Source organism: Filicampus tigris, chromosome 6 (assembly GCF_054856515.1).
Source record: "Filicampus tigris isolate MCC_2025a chromosome 6, RoL_Ftig_1.0, whole genome shotgun sequence".
In the NCBI taxonomy this organism is placed as follows: domain Eukaryota; kingdom Metazoa; phylum Chordata; class Actinopteri; order Syngnathiformes; family Syngnathidae; genus Filicampus; species Filicampus tigris.
Genome location: NC_141222.1, coordinates 3,530,001 through 3,551,443, shown reverse-complemented (window position 1 = coordinate 3,551,443; position 21,443 = coordinate 3,530,001). Strand labels below are relative to the sequence as shown.

The 21,443-nt window shown below is 40.9% G+C and overlaps 1 protein-coding gene and 1 non-coding gene across 7 annotated transcripts in view; both read right to left on the bottom strand.

Annotated features, from left to right (window-relative positions):
• Positions 1 to 256: 256 nt before the first annotated feature.
• trnaq-cug (transfer RNA glutamine (anticodon CUG)) lies at positions 257 to 328 on the bottom strand. Its single transcript has one exon. It is a non-coding gene; the product is annotated as a tRNA-Gln (tRNA).
• Positions 329 to 12,528: 12,200 nt separating this feature from the next.
• The window catches only part of LOC147145487 (high affinity choline transporter 1-like), a 27,831-nt gene continuing 18,916 nt past the window's right edge, over positions 12,529 to 21,443 (bottom strand). For all 6 annotated transcript variants that reach the window (XM_086032278.1, XM_086032273.1, XM_086032276.1 and 3 more), the window contains 5 exons: positions 20,336 to 20,484; positions 17,405 to 17,548; positions 16,625 to 16,778; positions 16,278 to 16,495; positions 12,529 to 15,320 (listed from right to left, as the gene is read on the bottom strand). In XM_086032278.1, coding sequence (XP_085888404.1) covers positions 14,793 to 15,320; positions 16,278 to 16,495; positions 16,625 to 16,778; positions 17,405 to 17,548; positions 20,336 to 20,484 — 1,193 coding nt within the window. In that variant the 3' untranslated portion in view covers positions 12,529 to 14,792. The remainder of the gene's footprint in view (positions 15,321 to 16,277; positions 16,496 to 16,624; positions 16,779 to 17,404; positions 17,549 to 20,335; positions 20,485 to 21,443) is intronic.

Below are 21,443 nucleotides of genomic sequence, written 5' to 3'. Positions count from 1 at the left end.
AAAGCACTTTGAGTTGCATTTTTATGTATGAAAAGTGCTATATAAATAAAATGTGATTGATTGATTGATTGACAACTGTCTGGTCTTGGTCAAACCAAAAAAATCATTCAAATTCAGGGGGATTGAGGGTGCGGTACCAGCTCCCTTGATTTAGCCGCTGGCTGGAAACGTGTCTACCAAGTGGCGGCGTGGCGTGTAAATGACGTTATTTGAAAAATCGACGTTGGATTCAAAACAACCAAGGGGAAAAACACACAGGTTCCACCGAGATTTGAACTCGGATCGCTGGATTCAGAGTCCAGAGTGCTAACCATTACACCATGGAACCCTTATGGCGTCGGGGGATAACACTTTGATTGATATATCACACTGTGATTCACCGGATGAATTGTAATTGCTTAAACAAATACAAAACATAAATTGCCTGAAATCAATAGTAGTAAATCATGTACAGGGCCGGCCCTAGCCAATGTGGCGACCTAGGCGAGATTTTCTTTGCCCCCCCTGTCGACGATTTACATACGCTTAGGTCCGTGTACCTTACGTTCAATCTATTTTTAATTATGAAACGCAAATCAAAAAACTAATTTAGGGTTGTATTTTCAATTTTCATTTTTGAAACAAAAATAGGATATTTGTTTTAACGCCCCTTTTAAAAATAAACTACAAAATATGTGGAGTTTTCTGGAAAGGGCTCGAATTTCCGTATTTCCAGTTTCAATATTAAATTTTCAATTGTTACGTTTTTCAGCCGTTTATTCGCGCTGCAGGAAGCACAGGAAGTAGTGTAGTCGCCACTAGCTTCGCTTTCAGAGCGAGAAAAAGTTGGCTTGACATTCTGACGTTCGATACAATATTCAGAGTTAGAGGCCGTTCACAAGTTATGCGCGATGGTATCAAAAATTGACAAAACTTCTCCAAAATGACCTATATAAAATACAGTTTGAGGTGTAGTAGTTAGATGCTTTGCTTTGCCACCTACTATTGCAATCAGAATGAGAGAAAGTGTTTCACTTGATTTTTCGTGAATATTTGTGTCAGTTTAGCACTATACTCATCATTGAATTGGCTCCAACTTCTCCCAAATTATCAATACAAGGAACATTCGAGGTGTAGTAGTTAAATGCCTCCCTATGCTCATCTACTACAGAAATCAGAACTACAAAATGTTAATTAACTGATTTTTGGTTAATATTTTTGTCAATTTATGACACAAACAAACAATATTTGTGGACTGTCTCTAACTCGTGAATATCGAACGTCAAGCCATTTTTTCTCGCTGAGCTGCACACCAATTGTAATAAAATGGTAGAAATGTTCGCATGCGAGAGATTTAGTGCGACCATTTCTCGTTCAAAGGAATGAGAAACTGCTTTTTTTGGGGTGCACAAGTGACACGGAGATGTGAAGATTCAACAAGTAGTTTTGACAATTTCAATTCTGATCTGAGAAATGTACCAAAGCCACTCAGACAAACTGAAATCTAACAGTTGTAATGTAGCATACATTCCACAAGATGTCAGTAACGCTGTGAACTCGTCTAAGAGAAGAACGGGCCCGTTTATTTACTTTAATTAATTTTGTGGAGTCTGCATATTGGCGTGGTTTGTTTGAAGACGAGTCTAACTAAGTGGTTATGTGACAGACCTGGGAGTGACAGACGCCTGCCTCCCACTTTGTCAGCCTCCACACGGAGGAATATACATGAGAAGAAACAGATGCATTATTATAATTACTATTATTATTATTATTATTATTATTATTATTATTATTATTATTATTATTATTATTATTATTATTATCATTAGTAGTAGTAGTAGTAGTAGTAGTAGTAGTAGTAGTATTAATATTACTGTATATGACACAAGTTCACATTCAAATTGAAGTTTGCAAAACAATCTGCATCTCTGCATTAAAACTTGCCATTTTGTTTGGACCTGCACCAAATATGATCTAAATGATTGAGAACTTTCATACGATTACAGTAGTAATGGTGGTGCTTAACCCCCACACCCATACAGGACACACGCACATTCCTGTTATACTTTAAGCATTCTTTGATCTGAATTGGGGCTTAGTCAGCATAAGTCTAGCAAATGAGTATTGTCCAATACACCATATCATATTATTTTATGCAGCTTTAAGAAAGAGCTTGTCAATCTCTTCCTAAAAGGAATGTGATAATCATCTCTCTCAGGAGCACTCAAATGCTTGCAAAATCCTTATGAATCAGTTTGGAATCAGTCAGTGTTTCCAAAGAAAGTCGTTGACCAAAAAAGACAAGTTGATGGTTTTGTCTGAATGGACAATGATTATTATCAACGGAGGGTGTAGATGAAGTGTTGGAATGTACAACGATCACCATAGTTCCACCGCAAGAGAAAGACATGCAATGGCACTCCCTAACATTTCCAATGAAAATGAAAGTCAATTTGATGGATGTTTTAAGCAGGCAAGCAACACCTTTGCCACTCAGCCTCTACTGCTCATATTGTTGAGGCCGTTTGTATCCTCCAGAAGCTATGTGTGACTGTGTCCGACACTTCACAGCACTTCGTTCTTGCAGTCTATGGATTTTTTTTTTCCCCTTTTCAATATATAGCAAGCACAACTGTTTTTGTTCTTCCCGCAGAGGCACACTCGCCCCCAACTTCACGCCATGCACATGCACACTCACACTCGCATGCAGAAGCGTGGCTTCGTGAGTGGAAAAGTACTAGACAAAGCAGCAGTGGGGGTGTGCATGTACTAGCCAGTGGCAGCCCCCTTGTGTATCTACACACAGAGGAACAACATCGACCCATGATTAGCCTCACCAGGACAAAGTCAATTTGACACTCTGTTACAGTATATTGAAGCTATGCATTAAGTGGTTATTCAATAATGGATGCGATGCCAGGGGCCACGCACGGACCTTGCTCAGGGGCACCTCTACAATCACCAAACAGTAAACTGGCATTCCTCCATTCCCATTCAATGTTTCATTGCAGAAACTGAATTAGACATCCACAAGTTCCAGAGGTAAGTGTTTACAGCCAACTGTTGTGGCCAGTGGTCCCAAGAGGAGATATTAAAGATATCAGATATTAAAATAAAAACGAAAGCATTGATATAAACAGATGCTAACCACGCTTGATCCAAAAGACAGAAGCGGTGCACTGGCACATCATTCGGATGAGACACAGCAAAATGGGTAACAGTTGCAAAAATCAGCTATTGCAATAACTTCATTACTGCATGATATTTGCACTAACCGGTGGCATATTTACCGTACATCGCAGAAAAACGACAGTACTCAGTCATATAGGCCAATGAAAACGGCCTTATGCAAGCAACTCCTAGAAGTCTCTTTGAATGATATACTATAGGGGCTGATGGCGCGGTGCCAAAGCCAACAGGAAAAGGAAGTTGGACAGACTCACAGCCAAAAAGTTACAAAGTATTTGAAGGGTATGCCATCCTCTGTGCTTTAACATGCTATGATATGCTGCTATGTGTTCTTGATATCATTCTGCTCCCTTTGGCCCTTTCAAACAAACGTTCAGTTGTCCTCTCTCATTAGTTGCAATAAAAAACATATTGGCTAGAACAGAAATGCATCATTGACTCTCTATTGTTCATAAAAGTTATAAACTGGAGTGAAATAATTAGTATGTTAAGACACCACATCCAATAATGCATAAATGACACATTGTATCAATCTAAAGTGTCCTCTCCAGGAAGGCCTTGGCATGACTCAGATGTCAGGTCTCAAATGACTGACTGAGTGGGTGACATGTCAGATCAACTGCTCAAGATAAGCAGGCATGAATGCGAGGTCATCAAGAGGGCTTGTCCTAGTCAAAGAAATGATAACGATAAGTATGCAACGTTGAAGTTAAGGAATTATGATATGAACTTTGGTAACGGGGAATGAAATGAAATTGAGAAATAAAGGGATTCAGCACTGTAAATATCCCAACCATGATTTTTCAATGCCGCTTGTCCAAATTAGGTTAGCGGGTGACCTGGAGCCTATCCCAGCTGACTTTGGGCAAGAGGCGGGATACACTCTGGACTGGTTGTTGCGACTAATCACGGGACACATACAGTATGGACAAACAACCGTTGACACCCACGTTCACACATATAGACAATTTAGCACCTATAGCATGCATGTTTTCGGATTGTGGGAAGAAGTCAGAGTACCTGAAGAAAATCTACACAAGCACGGGTACCACAAGCAAACGGCAAGATTCAAACCCAGAGTTCCAGAACTGTGAGGCCGGTGTGTGAACCACGAGGGCAACTTTGATATGATATATGCATATGAAGGTCATACCGGTCGGTAAGTTTGAAAACATATCCCATAACAACAACAATATTAAGGTAAATAACGTATGGGCATGAATGTACAGTCGTGATTAAAAAAAAAAGAAGTCCTGGAACAGTCTGCATGTATGCATTGGTTGTGAACACACCCTATGGCGGTTGTTTGGTTCTTTACCTGTAAGTGGTTATTGAAAATGAAATATGCTACGGCAATGAGAAAGGAGACATTGTCAGAGTGAAGCTGTGACACAAGTATTACGCTAAATCTTTACAGACGTGTGCAGCATTTAGGAACAATCCTCCGCCTTTCCTGTGCTGAGCTCAGCAGTGAACACGCCCGCAGTGCATGTTACATGTATGACACAAACGTTCTTTGATATTTTCTTTCACTGGGGTGGGAAAGGATGTACCCTTGTCACCAATTTACCAACGTAACCTACACTGTCCAAAAAAGGGTACTGTTGGGGTTCATTTATGTACGCCTTGGTACAACTTTTTGTAATGTATCCTCCAGGGCTCAAAATTGAACCTCGAGGTACCATATAAATACTGTATATGGTTAAAAACTATTAAAGCGGTATAAAGAGGACCATATCTGTACCATTTTGTTCAAATGTTGGGGTACAAACCAGCAGAGCTCATTGATTAGCTGGCAGGATGGCGAACCAGACCTGGAAAACGATGGTGACCGCCATCTTGGATCACCTGCTTAAGACTTGTTTCCGTGATTTTTCTACCGATTAAGTATTTCTGTGAATTTGAAGACATTTATTTGTGGATAGTTTGTTCGACATTCTGTTGACTGTGTGAAACATCTATACGTGGTAAACGTCACAAAGGGTCGTGGCCCGTGACAATGAAGATCACTTGTTGTTTTTTTCGTTTTTAAAAAAAAATAGGTTAAATCGGGGGTTTTCACTCGTCCTCCTCTTTTCCTCCTTATAGGCCGGCAAGCTTTTCCAAAGCCTGATAACGATCCTACTCATTTGAATCAGGTGTGTTGGAGTAGGCAGACATAAAACAGGCTGGATAGGTGGTCACAGGTCAATGTTACAAGATAATGGTATTTTCTTGTAGGTCATGCTTCTATTTAAGAGGAGGACATCATCTGTGTTCTTTATTTTATTGACATACTTTGATTCAAACAAATATAACTAATCATGATTACTATGTATGTGTGTGCGCATACACAATAAAAGTAGCGGCAATATTCTAGTGTAACCCAATTTTAGCCTAGATAGAGCATTCTATAAAGGATTAAGAATCAAGTATGGTCCTTGTGAGCCCCTTTCCAACCTGTTTTAGATGCAAGCCTGTCCCAACACACCTGTTGAGCCACTAAACAATTTGTCTGTCAATTACATTAAGGAGAGTTGGTACAAACACACAGGCTAACCCTGTCACGGTCATTGTAATGCCATTCTCAACTTGTTTTTTTTTTTGTATTAGGATGGGCGTGACATGGAGCCAAACATCTGTGGTGCTTGGTCTCTGGTGTTGCTAATTGTATGAGATGCTTATTGTATCAGAGCTAATTGTATCAGATGCTCATTGTTTTACTTGTACCGGTACATGTTAGGCCAGAAGAGATAGTAAAAGTTATGTTCGGCATCTAGAAAGATCTGAGAAATGAAGACAAAATTTGGGAGTTAGACTGGGGTTAATTTTTGTTGAATTAATTTAATGTAATATCGATACATTTAATTGAGTTTATTTATTTATTTTTTAACCAAGCAGGCCAAGAAATTGACTATTTACCCCTTGATGTGTAACATGTCGATAATAAAATGTTTATTTCTCTCCGAAATATCTAAGGCCTTATAACAATAGCAATGTGACAGCTCATTTAATACATCTTTTCACCATTTTGGACCTTAGGTCAATTTGCAGTTGAAAAGAAATGATACTTTTGGGAGGGTTTTCTGTGGTAGTAGGTATATAATACAGTCTAGTGCAGGGGTGCTCAAGTCTGGTTCTCAAGAACCCCTATGCAGCCTGTTTTCCATCTTTCCTTGCCTGTATTTGAATCAGGATGGAAAGATGGAAAACAGGCTGGATAGGGGCTCTTGAGGACCGGACTTGAGCACCCCTGGCGTTAGAGGATTATCGTCAATGCAAGCTGCCCACTAGGGGCCAGGGTTCAAAGAGCTGAGTCTGGCTGGATCCCCATGGGATTGTCTGTGGTTACTTTAACTTAAATTGGAACTAAATGGGCAAAAAATGATATCAAATGTTATATGGCCTTTATCAAATGTTTAATAGACTGCAAATTGAGGCTTCAGTCCAAAATAGTCAACTTTATTCTTTCAGGTTGTTTTTTTAGTAAGGTATTTTAGAAACTTAATCAATTTTTGTGACTATTGCCTGTTGTTAATTAAAGTTAAAAAGCAATGTTTTTAAAATGTATGCTAATATCTTTTTTTATTTTTAAAAATATGTCTCCAATTTCATGATTGACCTAGTGAGCACATCACCGGCGTAGATTACAAAGGGTTGGTGGGTTTTGTAAACCCATGGGCCCTCTTGTGGTCAAACCTTCTAAAAATGTATTTATTTATTTATTTATCTTATGTCATGTTGCCGCGGTTGACTATAGCAGCAGCAGGTAGTATGGAGTGTAACGTCACTGCATTGTGTTTGGGGGATATGAGCCTCACCAAATAGTAATCGCCTATACGCTGGTTCGCCAACATTTGCGTGCAATGTCAGACCCCTCTGACCTCAAAACCCATGTGGAATACACACGCTAAAAATAACACAATTTTGGGTCAAAAATGGACCAATCCATTACTTGGGTCAATTTGACCCAACTTTCTGGGTTGTTTTCTGCAAAAACAACCCCCAAAAAATGGTAGTTTTGAACAAAACATTGCAATTGTGTTATTTTTACCCAACTGTTTTTAGAGTGCAGGAGCAGAGGTTTGCCTAAATTTGTACCTTTGAGGGTCCAATGGCTTGTCACTGGTATGTATCCTAAATATGTAGGATACAATTGTGGGAAAATGTGTAATGGTTCCAAGATGAACTCTGCTTAAGGGGTACAATAGATGTGACAAGCCCTAAAAGGTACAAATGACAGTGTAGCTTAACTGAAGACCCTGAATTGTGCGTAGGTGTAAATATGAGTTTGAATGGGTGTGTACAGTATCTATATGTGGCGTGTGATTGTCTCTCTCTCTCTCTATCGCTCTCTCTCTCTAGCTGGGATCATTTCCAGTTTACCCGTGACTTGAAATTGGCGACCCTGAAAGCCGCAGTGCCCCTAGCATTTGGCTATAGCCAATGCCAAATATTGCCTAATGGGTGAGCCAGCTCTGCCTGCGACCCGAATGAGGACAAACACTATAGAAATTGATTGAATGGATGTCTTTTAAAAACCTTCTTTTGTCCTTTCCAGCTAAAAGAAACCTATTTACCAAATTCAAGAGCACCTTAACTCCACTTTTAGCCAGCTTCTGAATAATTTGGCTCTTAACAGTAACAGCTTTGCTTTTAAAGTCCATTCAAACCCACGATTGGAATAAAATGAGTCCTTAGATTGACACTAGTATCAATTATTGTTCTTTCTCACAGGAATGATCGTCACTGAGGCTGCCTGATACAAGCTGGGGAGCAGTAGTAGCAGATGCTGTGAAACTTGAGCTTGCTTCTTTTTATTTAAGGTGTTTGTTGATTGCATCCACCTGTTATAAATAGAATGAAAGTCAAGTAAGAGCTGTCCTCCTTCACTGAAACTTCCTCCTTGAAGTCGGTGCAAAATAAATCAGCTGCTGAGCTTGTCCTATGCTGTCTTCAGGGTGTATTCTTAGCCTTTTTTTTAAGTGAGATTATATGTCATTTTGCTTTCTTTGCCCTCTTCTTCTATACGTGCATTAGACTCAGTGGCGTTGTCTCCTTCTGGACATTGTTTTGGACTGCTTAGAGCAGATAAAAATGTGAGTTTGTCTTATCACTCAGCTGCAGACTGTTCTATCCAAATTAGCTGTAGACGCCACCTGACATAGCTGATTGTCAGCCTTCCAGTCACTTAAAGCGACACTTCGACGGCTGAACATTGGCAATAGGTATGCATGTAAAAATCACATCAGCATTAAAATCCACCCCCCTAAAAGACTCTGGAGTGATTTAAGGGCTTTTTTGGGATGAGATTTACAACAAATTGGCACGCCCCCTTTTGGAGCTTGGCTTTTTATTTAATCCGTTTCAGATGTTTTCGTCACAGCAGGGAGGCAAGCATTGTAATATTACTCGGTTTGTCAGTTCTGTTTGAAATGGCGAACAATCCCCAACGAAATTCAAATGCACATTACTACTCTTGGGGGGCACGGTGGTCGACTGGTTACCACGTCCACCTCACAGTTCAGAGGTCGTGGGTTCGATCCCGGCTCCGGCCACCCTGTGTGGAGTTTGCATGTTCTCCCCGTGCCTGCGTGGGTTTCCTCCGGGTACTCCGGTTTCCTCCCACATTCCAAAAACATGCATGGTAAGTTGATTGGACTCTCTAAATTGCCCCTAGGTGTGATTGTGAGTGCGGATGTTTGTTTGTCTCTGTGTGCCCTGCGATTGGCTGGCAACCAGTTCAGGGTGTCCCCCGCCTACTGCCCGAAGACAGCTGGGATAGGCTCCAGCACTCCCCGCGACCCTTGTGAGGAGGATGGATGGATTACTACTCTTGTTCAGCACTTCAACCTGTGAAAATATAAAAGCGTTCCGCAAAATACTTTGGTTCAAACGTGAGCTCATATGTGCAAAAATCATGATCATCCCCACAAAAACAAACAAAAAAACACATTCCTGTCGCTTCTTTACTTACATGGGCTGAAGCGGACAAGAGCATGAATGTGCACACGACGCCCGGTGGCGGCTGTAGTTTTCGGACAGTTAACTATGCTAAAATTTTGTTAACTCTCAGCCGGCAGCCAGGCATGGCCTTGGGCGGAAAAAAGTAAGTCAAGCTAACGTTTATGGATTAAAATCTCATTTCAACGACCTGCGACCAGTTACCCTTACGAAAAGCCACTTGGAACGCGTTGTGTTTGCGTATCTTGGTGACTTATTAAAGAAAACAGACAAGACATGACAGAAACTACAAGTAAGCTGCTCATTTCCTCATTCTCTTTTTAGTCAGACATGGAAAGGCTAATCGTTTTGTGATGTTTTCAGAGGTTGAAATGGGCCTAAGTAGAGATGTCCACATACAATTTGGGGCTGATTGGTCACCGTTATATTGCCATTATTAGTCATGTATTTACAATGACTTTGAATGGACAAATTGTGATCGGTCCCTGACGTGACTCTCACCAAGACATGGCAAGGCAAGGCAAGGCAGTTTTATGCATAAAGCACAATTCATACTCAAGGCAAAGACACGACACCTACAAGCATTTTCAAACACAACAGTTAACAACATTGAAAATCAAAGCAGAGAATACAAAAGTAGCTTACAAAAATTACTAGAATATACGTTGACAACATTTAAACACATTAACAGAAAACTTAAAAAATATCTAAAAGTAAGGTAAAGAAATATAAGTGGATTTTGAAAATATCTACAATTGGTTAGAGGACCTTAATCAAAGGACTGGGAAAAACGTTTAAAAAATTGTGAGAAATATTAGCCTGTATAGTGAATGTTGATCATACGTGATTGTCTTTTGTTGTATTATGGCTATTTTGTTATTGTATGTAAAGTGCTTTGTTACAGCTGTAGCTGTTGTGAAATGCACATCTAAATTGTATTGTATTGGATTGTTTAGCCACGCCGCTGCCAAGCATGTCAAAGGACGCATAGCTCACGCTCCTGCAAGTTAACTGCACACATTCGCTGACGCTGTTCCAAAATATAGAAAAATAGCATAGCAAAACATGTATTAAAAGAGCTACTCTTGGCACTCAAAATGATTTTGCAGCTCTGATAACAGCACAAATATGCAGAAGAAGAATGTGTGAACAGGGCCTCATGAGCCTTTTACAAACCCTCGCTTTGCCTCTGGAGGTCTTTGCAGTGAAACCTATGCACAGTATGTGCATGAGACAGAACTGTTGAGAAATTATTTATTTCTTTGTGTATTTTGAAAAAAAAAAAAAAAAAGAATACCAGAGACCTTTTATTATCACAACTTGTAACTGTTTTACATTTAGAAGAAAAAAAGGCTTTCAGTCGGGATGTCAACAAGGATTTGCATGTATGGCACTATTGATACAAACATAATGTAATGTCAACATGTTCTTTTATCACTGCCTGATGTATTTTGCTAATCTTAAGCATTTGAATTAAATTTGAAAATGAAAAGTACTTAGAATACTGCAACATTTCATTGTGAGTTGAAAAGCAGAACATCAGAGGGTTTATGTTGTTTTAAAAGAACCCGCAGTGTATTTACAATGGGGATTAGTGGTTGGTTCACAGACCTGAGCTTGTTTTTACAAGTTTTACTTTGTACTTGTTTTGTAAGCCAAGCACTTAATCTCCACTTCCTTGGCTAACACTTGTGTCTAGAAACATTTTGGAGCTATACAAATAACGACATTCTCTTTTTAAGTAACCATATTGAACTAAAACAACAACCAAGAATAATTACTAGCAAATCTCAACAGTGTCTGGCAGTTGGTATATATGCAGCCCTTGACATATGAAGTCCCTCAAGGGTCACTTCTTTGACCCCTTTTTTTCATCCTGTATACGCTAGTTACCCTTGGATGAATCAAACTCTTTGGAACGCTAATGCTGACTATCATGCTATGCAGATGAGACAGTTCCTAGCTGTGTCCCCAAATAACTACAGTTCATTTTAGGTGTTGTGTCATTCTCTAAAACAAATAACTGAATGAACCACAATTTCCTTCAATGAACTCTCAGGTTGTTTTTGGTAATAAAGAAAAGAGGATTGCTGTTAGTAAACACCTGGAATCAATGTCTTAAAAAAATCAAAGACCATGTCCGAAAGACCGCAACCTTGGTGTGCTGATATATTCGGGTCTGACTTGGACTCTGGATGAAGAACATATCCACAGTGAAGGGTCGAAAGTGCCAAGCGGATCAGGAGAAGCTGATTCATGCTTTTATCCCTATTAATTGTCCTCAAAATGGACTCCCTCAAACGAGCATCAAACAACTGCAGCTGATTCAGAACATTGCAGCTTGGGTTCTGACCACAACGAAGAGGTGAAAGCACATTGATCTAAGGTCATTATGCTGACTCCCAGTCAGATAGAGAATAAACTTTCAAGTTCTGCTACTGGTCTATAAATCATAAATAGGTCCTGAATACCATAATGAAATTACCTACAAAGTACTGCTGCTCTGACGTCTGCAGACTCGCTTCAAATAGTGGAACCCAGAGTTCAAAGCCTACAGGGGGAAACAGCAGTTAGCTGATATGCTGCACACAACTGGAAAACGCTTCCAACAGATAAGAAGTCAACCCCAAGTGTGAATGTTTTTAAGTTGAGGTTAAGAACTGTTTTTTTCCCTCATGATTGAGCTATTTTAAAGATTTTGTTAAATAACTTTTTTCAAAAAAATGCTTTTCTTGTACTGTCCCGACTCCAAATGTCGTAATGGCCCCAAAGATAATCTTACCAGATCTCCCATGTGTGGTGTGTTCAGACTGATCTCCACTACTCCAAAGGACGTTTGGGGTGCCCCAATCTCAAATTGCGGATATTCAATTTATTGGATTGTTTTGGCCCAACTTCTCATCGTGTGTGTTGTTCCCGAGGACAAATGAGCATGCAGTCTGTTGACAGTGACATGCAGCCAATCAAAAGTAAAGGAAATCACATTCTGAAATGAATATATGATCTTTTTACATTTTTTTAAACTGTAATTAAATAGTGTGTGCGTAACAACAGTACTATGAAAAAAACAAAACAAAAAAAAACACCCCACCACTGAGTAACTAGTTAGTGTTGGGATTTTGAATTTTTTTTTCTACATTAAAAAAAAATATTTACACATGACAAGACAACATGAGGAATTTAATTGTTTGCCAAGGACGTAGTAATTCAGGCATTGTATTTTTTTTTCTGGGGGAGACCCTGCATAAGGTGGACAGATTCTCTATACCACAACACCTGATTTGACAAAACTAGGAGTTTTTTTCATATCCCCTATTGTTAACTTTTTTTTCAGCCAATTCACTTCTCCTCTTTTTGGTTCCCAACTCATGAAGCAATTTTCCTGCAGTCATGCCAAAGAAAGCAACTTAAGCGGTATTCGTTTTTAGATCAGCTTTTATTGTGACAGAAGCTCACCCCATGGGGATTTACATTAATCGATTACAAAGTAGGACCTTGCCAAGTGGCAAGAGAGAACAGCCTTCACGAAAGTTCAGCATACATAGTTACTGACATGCATAATAGTATAAAACCACATACAGACAAGGAGGGAGAAATAAAATAGAGCCCACTCTATTTATTATTAATCTAAAACCAGTCAAGGACGTTAATGGGTGACCTTTAGAAACCCCAACATTTGATACCAAATATTACTGCCTCAAAGGTGATCCATTAAATGCCACACAAAGGCTCCATTATTAAGGCATACTCGTCCATTGGTAAGGACTGCTGGCTGAATACCTGACGTTGCAAGTAGTGCTACGGGCAGCAGTGTTCATTGTGACTATTACGACAGTTAACGTGCGGTAACACTGCTGAAAAGTGCAGGCCAATCAGTAGGCCAATGTGAACATGAAGTGATAACAGGCCTACGTTCGTTTTTCAGCAAAACCGAGGGTGAATTTTATTCATTGTTCACTTGAGATCATACAAATACACATTTGTGTTGTTCCTCTAAAACTAACAAAGCATGGCAATCCACCTTGATATAAAAATAACAAGAGTCAATGTACAAATTGTAATTAGGCTGTACAGGAGTATAATACATTTAGAACTCACATCTATTCAAAGAGATGCATGCAATGAGTTCCGATTTAATGCTACACGTCTTTGGAAAACAGATTTTGACCATCTGACAAATGTGTTCGAAATGGCATTCAGACACATGCGCTCTGAGCTCTTGAGCCCACTACACAAGGTATTCCATATACACCCGTACTACGGCGTCAATCAAATAAACCCTAACAGGCAAGGCAAATCGGTTTCCAGTGATGGTTAAGTAAAACGTAGTTTAAATTGTCACACATGATGGTGTCTTAGAAAATGTTTGGATGCTCAGACCGATACAGTAATGAAACCGCGTGAAGGCTCATCAGATTTAAAGGAATATACCAAATGCACATTCTCTCCTTAAAACACTTCAAAAGACATTCAACAGATGATCAGAACAATGTTTAAACGGCGTGTTTCTATTGATCACATTTGTGCAGTCTGCGTTTGAAAATGTGCTTACATTGCACTGCCAGCAGACAGGGTGGGGCGGGGGGGGGGGGGGGGGGGGTGGGGGCGTTATTCCCGTATTGTCACAGCATTATTGAAAATACGATGGGAGGTTTCTAACTGGCTTGGCTCTGTTGACAGTACTTCTGCTTGAGAAAGTTGTATTCACATTATGGACACGTTCACATATTTACTGGTTGAGGTTGATCAAAGAACAACAGTTGACAGTCAAGTTTCTTTTTAATCAGTGTACCTTTCTGTTTTATACTGACATGGCTACAATGCAACATGTTGAAACAATGAGAAGGTTGTTCACAAGATGTACAGTGTTGTACAAGCATACATGAAATTGCTCGAAGCGTCAATGCAAATTGAAGTGCTGTCAATACCACAACCAAACTGTGCTGAATCTGAGTAATTCATTCAATGATTGCCTTTCGCGGTCGTTTTGGCAGTGACAATTTGGACTATATGTTGTGAGAAAAACTAATCTGTAGAACCTGTAGGACTGCGACACATCAGTTAAAAGGGAACTGGTCAACTAGTTGATCATTCTTCAGTTGGACTGAACATTCCTTTCCTTTCTTTGTGCAGACGGGCAAAAAGTGTTGCATGCGCACTTTAGTCTAGGGACTACATTTGCATCCAAAAAGGAACAATATACTTTTGCTAGTGTGATAAAATATATTTCTACAAATCTGTACAAATCCAAAATCCATTAAACAAAACAATTGATAAATTCCATACTCCGCTTTTCCAAATGGAAATGATTTTAAAAGGCTGCGCTCCTTCTGTCCATTGCAGAGATGTGTGATTAGCTGATGGCAAGGCTCAGTAATTGGATGTTTTTAATGAATCACATTATATGCTACACTGGTTAATGGGTAGTTATCTATTATACACAAGCTAAGTTGACATTTTGTACTGTTTATTTGATTGTAGAAGGAAGCTGATAATAAAGACGGGTACTAGGGGACATTGCCAATGTTGGGCTGTTCAGTATGTGACACAAAGTCACAGATTCTGTCCAGACTCTACTGGCAACGTTAAGTCCCCGCTGTTAACGGCCCTCGGCGAATCCCTGTCGAGCAGACAAGCATGTCTGCTTCCCGTCTCGGCCCATCTTTTGCCCGAGAGGCCCCTCAGCAGCTGGTGTCCAGTAGATGCTTGGATACGGTGAGATGTTCGTTGGCTTCAGTGGCCCTCTCGTTGACAGGCTTGCTTTGCTTGCGTTTGATCTTGTACACATCCCACTTCTCAGGCAAAAGACCGCTGTTGAAAGCCAAAGCCACCAGCCAAGACACGACCACGATGGTGACCAGCGAGACGAGCATGATCACGGTGCGGAAGGGGAAGTACTGAGTAAGCTTGCCCTCGGCATCCAGCCGGCAGTTGGGGAAGCGGATGATGGGCGGCAAGCTGACGAGGGGCTCGCCGCTGAGGATTCTCATGGTGATTCCCATGAGGAAGCCCACGGTGGCCCCGTAGCCGTTTGACGCCTTGAAGAAGAGGATGCAGACCAGCTGAGGGAACATAATGGTGTAGGACATGTCCACACCCACCAGCCAGAAGACCAGCACACTGCTGTCCAAGAAGGTGAGGCCAGCGCCAGCGACACCGACAACTACCACCGAGATCCGGATCACCCACTGCATCTCGCGGTCCGATGCCTGGGAAGAGAGAGACAGGCAACGCTTCAGAATGTGATTTGGAAAGAAGGACCATCTATTGTAGTCTTGAGGCCGGGACAGCGACTCAATAAACAGAAGCCAGAATAGTAACAAACAATATCTCATTACTGGCAACATTCTTGAGGGACCTCATCAAAGAGCCATCGTTGGAATATCATAAACAAGATTCAACCTGAGCAAGCCATGCTTATAGCCAGCGGCAGGGTGGCCATGGGGCGGGGGTGTGGTTGGTCCGCCGACCCCCTGCGATTACGTTTCAGCACGCGACAGCCGCACCCTGTCGCCGACTACGTTTCGGTACATGACGGCCGCACGCTTCAGGTCCTCGGGATTAACCTGCTTCTCAAAATTACAAAGTTGCTCCTCAAATGACGTCATTGATTAGCAAAAATGCTCCTCAAAGAAAAAAAACCCATTTCAAACCTTGAGTATAGTTTCCAGTGGAGTATAACAGCATTGCATCACACTGAAGGTTGTTTGTAATATTTTGGTTACCTCAGTTACATGACAGAGTCAACAATATTAGGAACAGCTCTCAGTATAATTCAGACAAGTACTGACTAAAACCACAAATACCCATATTGTTCAATTAAGACCCAATGTCAACCCAAACGGAACATTATTGTCTGTATAGAGGCAGAATATTTGAGATTGATACAGTTGTATCAGTCTGTTATGGAAATAATGTTGTGGCTGGCTTAGCGTAACTTTAAAAGTTTCAAACATTAAACATACTCATACACTATATAGTAATCTGGAGTGTTTGAAATACATACAATACAACTAACTCAACTAAATGTTTCGTATTTCTGCAATGAGCAACGGAATTGACTATGCATAACAATTGTATTCAGGCCCCCCTTGATAATATTCTGCTAACTTCAACCACCAATAATTCCATCTCGATCTCAGGGTTCACATTGTTGACATCCTCACCTGCTTCCGCATGATGTTCTTGTAGATATTGGAGGAGAACAATGATGCAGAGGACAGCAGGGCTGAGTCCATGGAGGACATGACAGCAGCGGCTACAGCTCCGATCCCGATGATAGACACGTAGGTGGGTGTGAGGTATTGCAGAGAGATGGGGAGGATGGAACCTGCTTCACCACGCTCATATGGTGTTGGCAGTCCATAGACTGTCGAGTTCCAATCTAAGGGATGATTAAATAAGGAGAAGTGATCAGGAATGAGGAAGAGTTAATGAACCGAAAAGGCTGAAAAGTCTTCACGTCTTCATGTGTCCTGCAATTCTGAATGAACCAGTGCACAGTTGAATGTACCAGTCGATGCAGCCACAGCTCCCACGAGCACTGAGGGGATACCCAGCACCAGGCAGAAGGCCGAGGAGGCAAAGCAGGTCATTTGAGCCTGGGTGTAAGATGAGGCTGACAGGATCCTCTGGTAGAACGCTTGGTAGGCCAAACCACCCAGAGCCTGTCACCATACACAGTCAACAAAACATTATCGCTGGCATTTTTCCACACTTAAAAGAGGGAAGTCAACCCAAACATTTTCCAAGACTATGTTCTATGCAGTCCCACTAGTTGAAATAAGGCATTGTGATTAATATGAAATATGAGCTAAGCAGCAAAATCCACCCGTTTTGATCCATCTCGGGGGTCGGCCATTTTGTCACTTCTGTCGACTGAAAATGACATCACAGACCCTCAGGGCTCAGATAACAACCCATCGTTCAGCTCAGCTTCAGAAAATAGGTGAGCCATGATTGGTCGTTATCTGAGCCCTGAGGGTCTGTCATTTTCAGTCGACAGAAGTGACAAAATGGCTGCTCCCAAAGATGGCTAAAAACGAGTGTATTAACTGTTATTCTACAAACGCAACATTTATCAGAATGCCTTGTTCATAGAACCTGCATAGTCTTGAAAAAAATGTTGTTTGGGTAGACTTCCTCTTTAAGAAACCTAAGGAAATTAACAGCTGTCATATTTTTCTATTTGTTGAAGCTCCTTTTGAAGCAAGAGCACCAAAATGCAGCATATAGTGTTGCATGAGATCTTTTTACTGTCCAGTGTGTATTTATAAAGTGTTCCTCGACTCACCAGCAGCATGAAGTCATCAAACCACTTGCCGGCTTCATCAAGATTCACCGTGCCAACCCAGGGAGCCTGGAAGGTCTGGTTGTAGGCCGTCAGCGAGATGTCCAAAGAGTGAGGGTTGGTCAACAGGAAAGGAACACACACCCACTGTGTACACAAACACCAGGCTAAGCTGATTTTATTCTGGACCCAGTGGAGGATGTTTGCACTCTGACTGGAAATGAGTAATCTAAAACTAGTTTCTCTGGCCATAGCATGAACGGCTGTTACTCTATGTTTCAGGACATCAAAGAAATAAAGGCTTGATTGCAGCACTTTCCCAAACTGGGTAACTCAAGTCAGGCTAATAAATCTGAGAAAACATAAAGGCCTATATATTCAATTCAGCATCAACTTTGCCGAGCGCATCTGTTGATAACGATCACGAGCTTCCGAGACAGAAACTAAATATAGCTTGTGGCAAGGCGGGTCAACCAGCTCCAGTTACGGTGATGGAAGACCTTTTCAGCTCAAACGTTATTTAGGCTAATTCATCATGCTGACCACATGCGTAGGACTGCTATGGTGAGCAGCAAATAGAAGCTAAGAGCTACTGTGACAGCTGTTCCTAGATGGCTACATTGTTTGAGGCAGCAGCTACAGTAGGCTACTAGCCAGCAACTCATTAAAGTGGAAGTCAACCCACCCAAAATATTTGCCATAATTTGTTCTATGTGCCTGTACTAGACTAAACACGGCATTCTGATTAACCACTAACGTCAGGTGATTTATAGATTCAAATTTGGCTTAGTGTTGTACTTTTACATAATTTGATAAAAAATATTTTATCCGTCATTTTCACCCATTTTTGTCCATCTCAGGGGGCGGCCACTTTGGCACTTCTGTCGACTGAAAATGACATCACATCAATCAATCAATCACATTTTATTTATATAGCACTTTTCATACATAAAAATGCAACTCAAAGTGCTTTAAAACATTCAAAGCAAAACATAGAATTATCTTCAATCAAAAGAAAAGATAAATTATTTAAAAGTTGTTGAAAGCCAAACTAAAAAGGTGTGTCTTGAGCTTCCTCTTAAAAATATCAACAGTCTTTGCAGACCTGACATCCTCTGGCAGGCTATTCCAAAGGTGAGGACCAAAACGGCTGAATGCAGCCTCGCCATGCATTTTGGTCCTCACCCTTGGAATAAATAAAAGGCCGGCGCCAGAGGACCTCAGGATCCGCGAGGGCTGGTATGATAAAAGCAAATCAGATAAATAAGATGGCCCAAGACCATTAACACATTTATAAACTAATAAAAGTACTTTAAAATCGATCCTGAAACACACAGGGAGCCAATGCAGCAATTTCAAAACTGGCGTAATGTGCTCCCGCCCTCTGGTTCTCGTCAGCACCCGAGCGGCTGAATTCTGCAGTAGTTGCAGTGGTGAAATGCTCTTTTTCGGGAGGCCAGAGAGCAGGGCATTACAGTAATCTAAACGACAGGAAATAAAGGCATGCATCAGCACTTCCGTGTTAGCCTGAGAGAGAAACGGGCGGACTCTGGCGATATTCTTAAGGTGATAAAAACCAATCTTGGTTACATTTTTAACATGAGGAATAAAACTGAGCTCAGAGTCAAAAATGACGCCAAGGTTCTTCACACAGTGTGAGGGATTAAAAATGTGTAGTTTTGGTAAAAGCTTCTCTCTCTGACCTTCGGGACCGATAACTAAAACCTCAGTCTTGTCCTGATTGAGCTGTAGGAAATTATCTGCCATCCATGACTTGATATTTAAAATGCAATTTAAAAGGGTATCAATGGGTCCTGTGTCATCAGGACACACACAGTTGCTCAGGGCTCAGGTAACGACCAATCAGCAGATCACCTGTTTTCTGAAGCTGAGCCATAATTGGTCGTTATCTGAGCCCTGAGCAACTTGGCTGTCATTTTCAGTTGACAGGAGAAAATGGCCGCCCCCTGAGATGGCTAAAAGTAGGTGCGTTTTGCTGCTTAACTCAAATTCCACAAACACAATAGTAATCATAATGCTGTGGACCTGCATAGAACATATTCCTGTCATGATTGGGTTGACTTCCCCCTCTTTATTTTTATTTTTTTTAATGCAGATTACCCTGGTGAGGACAAACGGTTCAGATAATGGATCGTTGCCAAGCCAATACCCCCAAAAAAACAGTGGACAATACCCCCAAAAAAACAGTAGAGGTGTCATAACATCATTTGAAAGAAATTTGAGTGGATTAAGAGTAAGTGGTTTCATCTCCTAGCAAAGTGCTGGAAAATTATTGCCGAAATAATAAATGATCTTGCCATTTAGTTACTCAAACGTTTCTCCCTTTTTCGTATTTTGACTGGTAGTGACTATTTCGATAACACAACTGATTATTAGGGCAATAATGTGAAACTCCGCTCAGATTTCATCACTTATTGCCCATTTTGGAGCACATACCTTAATTTGTCGATTTGGAGATACCGGCACACAACCGACAGTGAGCCATTTCTCTTGTCAAACAAAATAGCTTCATCTTCGGAGGATGACGCCAAGGCATGGTTGCTCTCAGTTGTGCGTCTAGCTGCATGTTTGGTCATTGTTTACATTTCACTATCCCTTTCTGTTTACTTCAACTTGCAAACAAATGTAAAGCAGGACAAAGTCAATCCTGATTGGCTGTTGTCTCGCACATATTTGCCGCGTCTGATTAAGCACATGTTCACTGCTCGTCACCGGACTATCACGATTTTTGACCATATAGATTGCCCAGCCCGTATAACCAACCCCCTTTGGAAGGGTTGGGGGACTGACGAATATGCTGTGCTAAAGAAAAAAAAAAGAAGCAATTTGGGGTTTGGTGTAATTTCTGGTGGAATGCTAAGAGGAAAGGTTTTCTGACTTGGTGGCTGTGCGGGCTTATATGTGTTTACGTACCAGGCTGATGAAGATGAGGATGAGCTGGATCACATCTGTGTAAGCCACAGAGTAAAGCCCTCCCAGGAGCGTGTAGATAATGGCAACGACGGCAGAGATGACAATGGAATAGGCGTAAGAAAGGTCCAGGATCACACTCATAGTTCCACCTGGAACAAAACAGCATCGTGATGAGCACCAGAGGACGGATGGGGCAACACTTGCACAGACATTCATCACTGGAGACACATGCAACATTCTGTATTTTTGGGATGGGTTTAAGTTATTACTATGTTCTCAAGCTCTTTTGCTTTGAAATCTTTCCTCTCTCACAGACATACAGACACACATATACATGCATCCACTTTTAACGAGCCACGTATTACATATTTATTTGGCCTTGTTATTTAATTCATATCCTGAAAAAACAACAACATCAATCGCATAATACAATTGCCTAACATAGCATTGCATTACTAGTCATCTAGGTCAATAATGTTACACTTGGGCAGATAAAGTTTTGCACTAAACATCTTAAAAGCAAATCCTAATGCAACAAGCAGACATAAAGCAATGATATTAAAAACAGAACCAAAAGAACAGAAGCAGCCTATTGATTGTGACTCCATAAACCCTTAATAATAGACACTGATCATTAAAAATGGAAAAGAAAACAGTTTGTTCAAGTAATGAAACAACTGAAAGTGTAAAGAATGAGTAAATGTTGAATAAATAAGTGAAGGAAAAAAAACATCTTGTTACTCAAACAAGGCAAGCAAAACGTCACTACCTTTACTGTCTCTTCTCCCACATTGCCAGGGTCCCCCCAGCCGCAGCCTGCAGCCACACCACAACAATGTCCTTAAACAGAGAAGTGTCAGATCTGCACCATCTATCGCCACTTACCACCCTCTGACCTACCATGCCCACCCCTAACTGACCCCAACACTCTTTTTGAAAAAAAACACTTTCTCACTTCTTTGTGTTGGATGTTACTTGACTGCTACGGTTTGGTGCCTTTACCCTTTCTCTTCTCTTCCCATTTAATGCGTGAGTAATGTTAGTCTGTTAGTCTTTACGGACCCCTACGGGACCCCTTACCTACTAACCTTTACATAACTTTGACTGC